Source organism: Drosophila sechellia, chromosome 3R (genome assembly GCF_004382195.2).
Source record: "Drosophila sechellia strain sech25 chromosome 3R, ASM438219v1, whole genome shotgun sequence".
Classification (NCBI taxonomy): domain Eukaryota; kingdom Metazoa; phylum Arthropoda; class Insecta; order Diptera; family Drosophilidae; genus Drosophila; species Drosophila sechellia.
Window position 1 is genome coordinate 12,176,465 of NC_045952.1, and position 12,275 is coordinate 12,188,739.

The 12,275-nt window shown below is 43.1% G+C and overlaps 3 protein-coding genes across 3 annotated transcripts; 2 read left to right on the top strand and 1 right to left on the bottom strand.

Moving 5' to 3' along the window:
* Positions 1-518: 518 nt before the first annotated feature.
* Positions 519-9,177, top strand: LOC6616880 (serine/threonine-protein kinase PAK 2). The gene is made up of 2 exons (XM_032722546.1): positions 519-3,360; positions 7,090-9,177. The coding sequence occupies exon 1, from the start codon at positions 1,420-1,422 to the stop codon at positions 3,121-3,123; it is 1,704 nt and encodes a 567-aa protein (XP_032578437.1). The 5' UTR covers positions 519-1,419; the 3' UTR covers positions 3,124-3,360; positions 7,090-9,177.
* LOC6616881 (methionine synthase reductase) lies at positions 9,112-11,045 on the bottom strand. The gene is made up of 2 exons (XM_002041181.2): positions 10,781-11,045; positions 9,112-10,730 (listed from the first exon to the last, which is right to left on the bottom strand). The coding sequence occupies exons 1-2, from the start codon at positions 10,898-10,900 to the stop codon at positions 9,456-9,458; spliced, it is 1,395 nt and encodes a 464-aa protein (XP_002041217.2). The 5' UTR covers positions 10,901-11,045; the 3' UTR covers positions 9,112-9,455.
* Positions 11,046-11,141: 96 nt separating this feature from the next.
* LOC6616882 (tetratricopeptide repeat protein 1) lies at positions 11,142-12,163 on the top strand. Its single transcript, XM_002041182.2, has 2 exons — positions 11,142-11,757; positions 11,817-12,163. Exons 1-2 carry the CDS (start codon positions 11,243-11,245, stop codon positions 12,103-12,105), a joined length of 804 nt encoding a protein of 267 aa, XP_002041218.1. The 5' UTR covers positions 11,142-11,242; the 3' UTR covers positions 12,106-12,163.
* Positions 12,164-12,275: the final 112 nt, after the last annotated feature.

Here is a 12,275-nt window from a genome sequence, read left to right on the forward strand (position 1 = left end):
CTTCCAGATTCTCTGATTTTATTACTGTTTACAGCGGTGACGACGGCAATGAACTTCCGCAAGAGCATCGGGGATACGCAAAAAGGGTTAACCCATTTTGATAAAAAAAAGAAAGGTAGTTTTTATCTTTTCATTCTCATGGGAAGAAAAAATCCAAGTATAAATGAATGTATGATGCATATTTAAATGGTCTTTTGTGTAAGTCAGTTCTATTTATTAAATGATTCGGATTTTTGAACAATTGAAAACATAGTTATAATAATAGCACTTAAAACTAGTTAAAATTATAAGAAACTATAAGAAATACTAAAAGTCATTTATGCTGTAACATGACAGCTTAGAATAATAGTTATGTTAATTTTTAAGGAATTATTTGTAATATTTTTAATGTGTAAAAATTGTTGTAAAAAATACTGAACCACTTGACCAATATCGATAGTTCTATACAAGTGTCGATGTTTCAATAAAAGGGCCACACAGTGGAATACTCGCCTAACTCAGCTGCGGGCACACTTAGTCTGCAATTTTCAAGAATTACACACGCGCGGATATTTTTCGGCTCGTCCTAAGAAACATCAAATTGCAACGCAAAGAGTAGCTTAAAATCGCGAATTGACCTTACGCACGCTTAATAGTAAAAATAAATAGTTTACATCGTACACGATTCTCATTTATCGGCACAACTGGTGCGATAGCGACAACAATAGCAGGCCGAGTGCAGCAGTACGATTGCAGCGAAGCGAAGGAAAAAACCAAAGAAGTTATTAGTTTCGGAGTGGTGCTCTGAAAGCGGCTTAAAAACACAAATAAACCATATACTTCGTTAAAGTTATGGCAGCCTGGAAGGGCTAACAAAAAACTATACGGGAAGGGAGTTTTCGGCCCCGCGTAAGAACAGCAACAACAACAGACACTGGAAGAACAAGACTGCGACGGCCACTCCTTTTGTGTCCGACTTCGAGATGTGTGCGTGTTCGTGTCCGCGTCCGCCTTTGTGTGTTGAGCAATTGAAAACTGGTGATTGCTGAATAAATTAAGGTAGCTAAATTAATAATTAGCAAAGCAAGTGGGGCCAATAAAAAGTGAAAATCTTCTGCGTTTTCGTAAAGCGAAAGAAACTACAGCTACAGTTAGAGATAAGAAGAGCTCTCGCACACATACACAAAGCGCAGGCCGAACGAGCGAGTGTGCGTGCTTGTGCATGTGTTTATGACTCACGGCTGGTTCAGTGAGAGAGAGAAAGAGAGCGAGAGTGGTGGCTTGAGTAACAGTAACATTAACAATACCGAACGCAAAACAACAACAAATCCGCCGAGCGTTTAGAATTTCCCAAGTCGAGCGTAACTAAACGCATTGAAGAAAATCCCCCCGCACACACACACACTCTTATACAATAAAGAGAGAGAAAGCCGCTGAAAAATGAGCTTCACCAAGTGGTTCAAGAAGAAGGGCGGAGATGGGGGATCGATCTCCGAGATCGGTGCACCCACAAACTTCCAACGGCACTTCCATGTCTCGCGTAACCAGGAAACCGGCGACCTGGAGGGGCTTCCAGCTCCATGGGTGCGCCTAATGAACTCACAGATCACTCGCGATGAGCAGGACAAGAATCCAGATGCTGCCTACCATGCCGTTAAGTACTACAACTATTCGATTAAGAAGAAAGAGAACGAGGTCTTCAAGCCCTTCATCACCGAAGATGTGATCCACGAGGAGTCCAAGGAGATAGAGAATTATGTCAACTACAAAAACAAGCACAAATCTCAGGATCCCGAAAAGTCCGACGACGATGGCAGTTCGACGGCCACGGAGACGGAAAGCAGCAGCGGTTGTGGCTCCTCGGCAGGTAATAGCAACAGCAGCAGCATCAACGACAGCAGCCAGCAGTCGACGGTGCCGCTGGACGCCCTAGAGGAAGTGTTCAAGGAGCTCAAGACCAATCTGGAGCACCGCGAAACGCTGAAGGCCGTGCCGCAAGAGCCTCCACCAGTACCGCCCAAGAAATCGCCCCACACCATACCGCCCAAACCGCTAATCAAGCCCAAGCCTCGTGTAACACAGAAGTTCTCACGCACTTCGGATATACGTCGAGATGAGGACTCCGACAACCAGCACAAGGTCAACACGGACACAATCATCATCAAGCCAGCCGGCGGTGCCCAGGATGCGGATGATAATCCCGACGAGACGATACTGCGCCGCTCCAAGGAGAAGAGGGCCCAGAAAACTGATGCCGAGATCTACGTTGAGCTGCGGGCAATTTGCAATTCAGATGACCCAAGGGAACGCTACAAGACCACTCAGGAGGTGGGCAAAGGAGCTTCTGGCATAGTTTTCATAGCCGCCGATCTACAGAACGAATCGCAGGTGGCCGTCAAGACCATCGATATGAAGAACCAGTCCTCAAAGGATCTCATACTCACAGAAATTCGTGTGCTTAAGGACTTCAACCACAAGAATCTGGTGAACTTCCTGGATGCCTACCTTCTGGAGCCCGAGGACCAACTGTGGGTAGTCATGGAGTACATGGATGGCGGCCCATTGACTGACGTCGTTACCGAGACTGTGATGAAGGAGCGCCAGATTGCCTGCGTCTGCCGCGAGACGCTCTACGCTATTAGTTTTCTGCATGCTAAGGGCATTATCCACCGGGACATCAAGTCAGACAACGTACTGCTGGGCATGGATGGCAGTGTTAAGGTGACGGACTTTGGGTTCTGCGCCAACATCGAGGGCGATGAGAAGCGCCAGACAATGGTCGGAACGCCGTACTGGATGGCGCCCGAAGTGGTCACGCGCAAGAAGTACGGCAAGAAGGTGGACATCTGGTCTATCGGCATCATGGCCATCGAGATGATCGAGGGCCAGCCACCCTACCTATACGAGACTCCGCTCCGCGCCCTCTACCTGATCGCCGCCAACGGTCGGCCGGACATAAAGAGCTGGGATAAGCTGAGTCCCAACCTCCAAGACTTTCTCGATCGCTGCCTCCAGGTGGAGGTGGACCGAAGGGCCACCGCCGACGAGTTGCTCAGCCATCCGTTCCTCAACGATTGCAGCGAGGTCAAGGCCCTCGTGCCCAACATCAAGGCGGCCAAGAAAGTGCTCCGACGCAACGTATAGTTGCTATGCAATCACCGGACGGCCAGGCTGCTCTACGCGTGATCGGAAGCGGAATCGGGATCGGGTTCGGGATCTGCCCCGTGTGTATAATGAGTTTTCAATGTAAATTTGTTTTGTGTGGACGAAACCGGAAATGGAACTGGAATAGAATGCTGCTGACCGTAGTCTTTGTAGTGTGTACAACCGTAGAAATGGCGAGAGCAGGACTAGGACCCGGCAACTCCCCTTCGAAAACAGGTAAGTCCCAGGTAGCCCATCTGGCCGAGCTCATTATTCAAGCGAAACGATATACATTTCAACGGAAACCTTTTCGCAATCGCACATGTGGAAACAGAGGCTGTCGGTTTATTGGCCGATGGGTTAGTTTCTCTTCGCTGTCTAAATTTTGTCAAAGACCTAGACCCAAAACAGCGATAGTTGGCTATCTTGAGACTTTTAATCAGTAACTGGCTTCGGTTTGAACAACAGATTAAATTCGATCAAGGTTGCGAAGTGCACGAGGCTTTTGTCTCTGATTAGTTTTCTTTCTTTTATACCTGGGAAAGGGAATCTTTAACGCGGTCAATTGCTTGCAACGCCCTATAGAGCAAATATGTTATGGTGCCAAGACAGCTTAATATAATTTAGAAAGTCATCCATCAGAGAAATGGACTGGGACCAGTGGTTGGATTTAATCCAAAAATGATTCACTTCTATGAACAGTTATACTTAAAACTCATGTTTTATTCATATGATTCAAACATGACTTGAAAAAACAAGTTATTATTTGATAACTTAATGCTTTATTATGAAAGACACATTTCTTCACACTAAAAGAATTCTTTCGATAGATATAAATTTGGCATTTCCATAAAGATCTTTCCCCTTATAATCAAGTTTGGGATTTTCCTACATGAGAGCACACACCGTTACTTGGCTAGCGCTGCAATGGTTTATGTCTCATTCGTTACGTATGCTACGTACAGGGTTTTTGCACAAATCATCCCATTGAAAACCGACAATGGACAAAAAAGCAGCAAGAAAAAGAAAGAAGCCGCTCCGGCAGTAACAACAAACAACAACTGAGTACGCAATTTAACACGCTCGTTCGCATTTCCTGTTTGGAATATCGCTTTGTCTGGCCAAAAAATATTCATACATCATAATAAAGAAAACTTTAATTCAGGCACACAGACAGCGAAAACACCTACGCGCAGCGAAATGCATTTGTATTGGCCTTATCAGGCGCGTACAACATGCTGTATAAGTGCTATTGTAATTCCCCCCAAACTGAGCGGAATTTATCAAATTCTTGGAAAAATTTTCGTCCATTTCCAATGTGATAAGCAAAGCTAAAAAATAGATCGTGAAAGTTCTACGAGAGAGAGTTTTAGAGAGGGGGCGGCGAGAGAGCGAAAGTGGAGTCAAAGTCAAACTGAGTGTGTGTAACACAAAGAATGAGAGTGTGTATAATTGATTCTGATGGCGGTTCTCCGGCCTCTTCCTCCCTCTCACACTCTTCTTTAGTTCTTCTGCATCTTTGGTCGCCCTCCCACTTACTCAACTTAATTGCTTCTGTGGCAGGAGCAAGCGAGAGGGGGGATGGCGACGTCGCGACTCGGCTGCGCTATTTTTACTCTCTCCCACTCCCACTTTGACTTGTCTCTTCGCCTGCATTGTGATGCACTGGCTCTGCATTTTCCAGGGACGGATCTGGAGGCTAATTTTTCAGTGGGTTTAAATATTTTAATGTGGTGACAACTGATGGTATAATTAATATATACTTTCATAAGCTAAGTTTAATTACTAAAACATTAGGGGAATATCCCTTGCAAAGCACATCTGGATCCGCCCCTGTTTTCTTCTCCAACTTCTACCGGATCTCTAGGCTCTTTATTTGTTTATATTACTGGCGCATACTTTTGCTTTCCGTTTTGCGGGAGAGTGAGGGAGAGATAGCGATGGTTATTCTCGCGGATATTGAAATCTTGAATTCTGCAAGTACTGGAAGCAGGGAGAAAGGAGGGATACGCTCAGGAATTTCGCAAAAACTGAAACATTTTCTTCGTTTTCCATTCTGGCTTCTGGGCGTGGAACCTCGATCTTGGGGCAAAGTACAGCTGGCTACACTGAAAAAATACTAGCTTTACCTTTGAATAATCCCTAATAAAAATACTTTTGAGAATCTGCAAAACATGCTAAGTTCCTACATAAAAAACGCATTATTGTACGTTAGCGTTGAAAGTATGTTCCACTGTTATCTATTCCACATTTAAAAACAAACTAATGGTTTTTCTCTGCGCATCCAGTTGTGCGTTAGTGAGTGAGTTTGAAAATGGTCTAGCGACGCCCCAAGACCCAGAAATAATGACTAAACCACTCACACATAGTTCGATTTGAAATGGCGCCGTCGAATGATAATTTCACCTTGCTCGAAAGGTTTTTCGGCTGTTTGCCTGCGTGTGTGAGTGAGTGTTTTTTCGTTTACTGAACTGAACCACACACACAAGTTGTTGTTTGGTAGCTATGCGGAATTTTAGATGATTCATTCATTACTTTGCGCCCATCGACCGCTGAGGGGGGATGATTTAGTAAACGACCCCACCTCCCCCCGCGCTGATCACGCAAACCAACAATGCTAAAACTGTGTATTATAATGAATCCGATCCGAATCCACTGGCTTTAGTAGCATTTGCCAACGAATGTTTTGTCAGAGTCTCCAATGCCTGCGACATACTCATCCACTCACACACACGTACTCAGTGCAAGTACACTCGCAATAAAATTATATATATTTTTGCGGAGCCACTCAGTGGATTGCAATGTAATGTTCGCAGGCATTGGTACACGATCCACACGTGAACTTCTTTCGGCCCTCTTTGCATCTGGAACACGCTCTTATTAGCTCGACAAGACAACTGCAGGATGCACAGCAAGAAATTGTTGTATCAGCATTAGATATGGTTACTGAAAACTAATATTTATTTTATAATATGAAATTTCTAATACCTAAAATGTATTTTTGAGCTGGGCATTAAGATTTTCTCATCTCTGATTTCGTTAAAGGAAAATTGTGGGGAAAACTGAAAAAGCTCGACAGTCCGCGTTTCATTGAAATCGAAGCGTGACTTTGGAGCGGGTGCCGCTTCACATGCTGATAAATATAACCAATTATTGTGCTGATAATTGACGTGCTCCGCTCTCCCATGGCACAACAATAGTTCTTTTCAGCAACAGAGATATCTGGGCGGGGAGGCGGTCGAACAAAACGGGCGAATGACGCCAAAAGATTATGCAGATGCCCCCCAAAATAACGCATCCAAAGGGGCGCCATAAAATGGGATTGATAATGCATTATTATTAATAATGTGCAGTTCACCTGGCCTCGACCCCCCTTACCCAAGGTCCTTTCACCTGTCGTGAGTGTAGCGATCTATTTTTAACGACTTCTTTGGCCAGCTATCAGCTGGTTGTATCAAATGCGGTGATAAGGAGCCCGCCGATAACGAAAAAGTTGTTTGATTAGCTCATTTGACTTACGCTTCCCGAACAAATTGTGTGTTCGACCTCATATTAAAAACTTGGCATTTAACAATATCATAACCATGAGCTTGCTAGCATTAACTATTATAAATGCAAATTAATGACGTTACATGAAATAATTATGTGAGATGTATATTTATATAATCGCAACTGCAAGAACCACTTAAATGTGTTAAATTAACAAACTTTGTATTCGTGGCACATTTTAGTGCTAGCATCGAAATCTATAATTTTCGAGTCCATTTATATATTTCAGTGCACATAATTGTACATTCTTGGGGCCCATAAACGAATTTCAGGGTGATTACAATTATTAGAGGTCGATGTGTTAATTATTCGCCATCCCGTTCCCTGTTTGCCCCTTTGCTCTTCTGCAATGCAGTAAACCGAGCTGAATACCTAACAACAATAAGTAACCATAGGATTGTATCTCTTTTCTTGCAGCACCAGTCAGCGAGGGCAGAGAGATGAGCAGAGACCGGAAAACTCGTAGGAAACCGTTGCCAAACCGTGGATCCATATCGCATCGCTCGAGCAGTTCATCGATGGCAGGGGGGCGGGGTTATCGCTTAGATTAGATTGTCCTATGGCAAATTAGCTTACTTCAACAACGCACACAAACACGCACATATGATATACATAGATACTGTATTATTAAATGTAGGGACATAAGTTTGATTACTCTTTATATACCCGTATATATACATAATTGTGATTTAAGCGATTTTATCAAATCAGCATTATGCGACTCTTTATAAAATTCGTCGTAGTCAGTAAGTTCAAAACGAACCCTAACAGAGAACATGCAATACTTGTTGTAAATTACCAAAAAACAAAAAAAAAACGAAGGCGATAAATATAGCAAGTCGAAATGAGTGTAACAAGTGCCATTAGGACTAGAGCTAGCAGCAGCAAGCGACACACCAGCAACAGCAAGATTATCTCCACAATTTATGCATTTCCCATAGAATACAGATATCAATGCAACAGATAACTAATTAGAGACAGCTAGCCAGAGCTTGTATGTATATTAGCTGATATTCGCAGTGTGGACGGGATTGAGGGATAAATGTTTTATATTCCATTTTAATTAGTACAAACGTAAGACTAACCAAGCGCCACAAAAGAACAGATTAAAGTAGTTCCCTCCCTTCCCTCCCAGGCCCCTATCACAATAGAGATGTTATTTAACGCCGTAATGTGTGTGTCAAAGCTAAAGTGAAATATTGAAACGAAGAATGTCCCTAGAGGGATAATATACATAGATCATATAGAAGTGGTATACGTACACTAAACCTAGTCCCAACGGGAATCATAAGCAATGCCAATTGGCGAAGGGAATATATTGAAGAAGAACATGGTTTTAACTAACTATTTTTCCATTATCCTCTTAGTTCGATATTTTATGCTATTTCCCACCACCACAAGATCTATTCGGAAAGTAATCTGTGGCTAGTCGCCAGATATACTTTAATAAATCACAACGAAGGCGAATGAAAAAAGGAGTGCATTCAAGGCTCTTCCGCCAGCCGGTGTTAGCTTTCTTTATCTGTTATATATACACTTACCGATAGGGATTATATTTTACTTGCAATTTTGATATTAATAGGGAAAATGGATTGCTGCTGCTGCAGATCGGTTCATAGTTAAATTTTATATACGAAATGATATCCCAATATTTGGCCTACAATTATGCATTCATAATTTTTAAAGAGCTTAATTATTAATCGAAAATATACTTGATTTTCTTAGTTTAGCTTAAATGAGTATTAGGCAAGGCAACGAACGGATAGTATTTAGGGGCAGTAGAAACGGGGTTAGATGGCCTTTTTGAAAACCGAAACATACCCGACATTACATATTCGCAAACGCATTTAAGACGAACGCAAAACTTGCAATTAAAAACGTAAATGTAAAATGGAACTTAAGTCTTGAAACCAAACAAAGAACAACAAAAAGTAGCATAATTTTTTATACGCAACTTTTATTGCAAATGTAAAGGGACGAATAGGAGAAAGAAGAAGCTGACATCAATTTTGATCGATTCGTAATTATATTAGTATACACTAAAAGAATTGGCTCTATTTCAAATAAACTTAAACGTAGATAAAATACAAAATGCATATTATTTTGCAAGGTCAACACGACTTGCCAAAATAAACGTAAACAGTATAAAAAATAAAAAGATCTAGATATTTAGAGAAGCGGAGAAACAATAACGATACATTAGCGCTTTACCAATCGCTTAAATTCAAAGAGCAAACCCCACTATACGTTTTATGTTCTATGTGCGCACGTTTAGTTTTTTTGAAACCTAAGTCGTAATCTATATTCTACCATTATTTAGATTTATTTTGCAATTTACCACTTAAGTCAACCTTATACACAGACCCAAATCCATTTAGTACTCGTAGTACACATCCACTTCGATCGTTGAAGATGGCCCTCACAATTGTATGTATTTAGTTTACCTTGCACTGTAATTTTTATTTTGTGTTGTTAAATATATCGTTATTTACTTATTCGACCAAAGCTTTCTGTTTTATAATTATTTACATTAAGGCTGCAGTCAAAATAATAGCAATTGAATTACAAACATCTGAGTGCAAATACTTCATACATTAGTTTCTCAAATGTGCAGGTGGAAGTGGTTTCTTTGCTTCACTTATTTTCAATTGTTAAAATAAACGATCTTAACCGTACATAAAAAACAACAAACACTAAAAATAACACAAATTACTAATATATTAAGGTATTTATAGGACTTAATTAGTGAAGCTTTTATTTTGACTGCACCTTAGACTTGTCCATTACAGCCAAACATCCTCGCGGTATTTGCCCTGTTTCCTCAGTGTATTTAACAGCTGCGAAGCTTCTTCCTCCGTGAGATGCATAGCCTTCTGCAGGCACCGACATAAGCCACTTGCAATGGATCGCGAAATCTTGGCGCCATCGGCACAAATGTACAACACAGTCTCTGACTTCATCAGGAACTCGACCAGATCTTTACAGTCCTCCTCCAACATTTGTTGCACGTAGCTAGGGGACTCACCTCGCGAGTAACACATCCGTAGGCGCTCGAGCAACGAGGATTCCTGCCAGGCCATTAGTTTTTCACGCCTAAGAACGGCATCTGTGGTCTTGGCACCAATGTAAAGCCAGGATTGTCCGCTTGCCTGTTGCGGCTGCAGTTTTAAAAGCTCTTCCTTGTGGGCTAAGAATCCAAGAAAAGGCGCCAGACCTGTGCCAACAGCAATAAGTATTTGGTTTCTGCCCACATCCCGCTCTGTGTAACGGAATAGGTTGCTTATTCGTGGGTAGATAACCACCTTTTTGGTATGCTCTGGGCTGCTTTCCTGTGTAGCTGCCTCCAACATGCTGGTTGTGACTCCAGGTTTGAGGCAGAGCAGCGAGTAGATAACGCGAAGTTCGCGATTACCAGCCTCCAAAGGACTGTTGGCAATGGAGTACGGTCGTGGCAGCAGCCGTGGCAAGTGCTCTGCCAGGAAGGCCAGTGGTGGTCGGCAGTTGACGCACAGTTCAAGAATGTCCATGAAAAGCAAGCCTTGTTCTAAGATCAGCGATTGGTAGTACTCGGTGGCCTGTTTAGAGGACAGACAGGACAGGAAACAACGCTCTTTGTCATCGCTTGTAAATCCGGCCAGAGCGCTAAGAAGCTGCTTCTGCGGAGCAAAGTTTAGGGACAGGCAGTGGGTAAGGATCTCCCGGGGAGTAGTAGTTGCTGGAATGTGGGCGGGTAGCTTAGCATTCTTATTGGCGCAGTTGAACACCAACTTTAGGTGGCAGGTGGTGTCGGCCTGGTCTAACAGTTCCAGCCGATTGAGCATACTTTCCACTTGTTCGAGTTTATTAGTAGGCAAAATTCCAATGGTGTCCCCAGGCTGGTAGTCGAACGTGGACTCCAGAGTCAGCTCCACCACGCGTTTCGTCTCTGTGGCCTTATCAGCAGCCACGAGCACCTTACTCTCCTTTATCTCCACTGAACTTGGCTGGATATCAGTGCGGGCGAATGGGAACCTCAAAATATCGCCGCATTTAAGTTGGCCGCAGGTTTCAGTCTGTCTCTACAAAGATAAGCTTGAAAAGGCTATTCCCACGGTAGCTCCTAACTCACCTGCTCTCCGTCCGTAAAGCACACCTCAAGATTACCAACCAGCGGCTTGGCGGGGATGTATTCACTCAATTTATAAGCTCCTATGTCCATTTTTTCTGTATTTACCATACCAGTTCGCATGGCCAGCAGTCAAAGCGTCAAAGCAGTAGTGTTGGAAAGAGTTTATCTGTCCGAAGTAATCAAGGGATGCTCTAAAACTTTAAATGTTTACTTTAAATTGGTTTCAAACTTTGCCAAATACAACAGGATTATCCTTAAAATATTTGTTTTAAAAATGATATGTGCCTAACAGGTATTTTTTAGCTTGCTGAAGGTACCTAAACAGAAACTGACCTTTCTCAACACTGTACGACATCGGTGCTATCGATAGACAAAATTATCGTTAGCATGTGAAGCTTTATTTGTTGCTGAACAACAAACCGAAACCTTCAGTAAATTCCGTAAGGATCAATTTCCAATAGAATGGCAGGCCACACCAACAGTGACGACGAGTTCCAGGACGCGATCGGGGAGGAGATAACCGAAAAAGAGGCCACCAGCACGCGGCAGAGCGAAAAGGACGTGGATGAGATCGTGGAGAAGCAAAACCAGCTGGCGTTGGATGACGAAGCGGAGCAGGGCGCGGCTGGCGGAGATTCCATCGCGACACCATTAACAGTGGACTCTGAGCTAACCATTGAGGAGTTGCGCGAACGGGAAAAGGATCTCAGCCCAGAGCAGCTGGCAGCTAACAAAGAAAAGTCCGATAGGCTGAAACTTGAGGGCAACGAGTTGTTCAAAAATGAAGACGCCGAAGGCGCCGCCAAGTCCTATACAGAAGCTCTAGACATTTGCCCCTCGGCCAGCTCCAAGGAGCGAGCAGTTCTCTACGGAAACAGGGCTGCTGCCAAGATTAAGCTGGAGGCCAACAAAGCGGCCATCGACGACTGCACAAAGGCTTTAGAACTGTGGCCTGAGTATGTGAGGGTGCTTTTAAGGTCAATATTTCAATATCTCCTTGAAACTTCGTATTCTTAAGTCTAATTATAACTTACAGGCGCGCCAAGCTTTATGAGCAAGACGACAAGCCCGACGAGGCACTGGAGGACTACAAAAAAGTTACTGAGTTCGATCCCGGGCAGCAGGAGGCTTGTGAGGCTCAGATTCGCCTGCCGCCCATTATAAACGAGCGCAACGAGAAGCTCAAAAACGAGATGATGTCCAACTTAAAGGAACTGGGCAACATGATACTAAAACCGTTCGGACTGTCTACACAAAATTTCCAAATGCAACGTGATCCCAGCACGGGATCGTATTCCATAAACTTTAACCAAAAACCTAGCTAGTAAATGCTCTGCAGATGAACAAATAAAGCTATATTCGTGGATGATGTGTATAATAATAGTCAAGCTGTAGCAAATCGTGACAAATTCAGTTCTCTTACATTTTACACCTCTGTAGAATATGCAAATGTCAATGCATTTCCATAACAAACAGATTACCAAACTGTTAATTA

Coding starts and splice junctions, on each gene's coding strand:
- LOC6616880 (XM_032722546.1), top strand. CDS start 1,420: ATGAGCTTCACCAAGTGGTTCAAGAAGAAGGGCGGAGATGGGGGATCG.
- LOC6616881 (XM_002041181.2), bottom strand. CDS start 10,900: ATGCGAACTGGTATGGTAAATACAGAAAAAATGGACATAGGAGCTTAT. Junction 10,731..10,780: donor GCTTTACGGACGGAGAGCAG/GTGAGTTAGGAG, acceptor TTATCTTTGTAG/AGACAGACTGAAACCTGCGG.
- LOC6616882 (XM_002041182.2), top strand. CDS start 11,243: ATGGCAGGCCACACCAACAGTGACGACGAGTTCCAGGACGCGATCGGG. Junction 11,758..11,816: donor TATGTGAGGGTGCTTTTAAG/GTCAATATTTCA, acceptor TATAACTTACAG/GCGCGCCAAGCTTTATGAGC.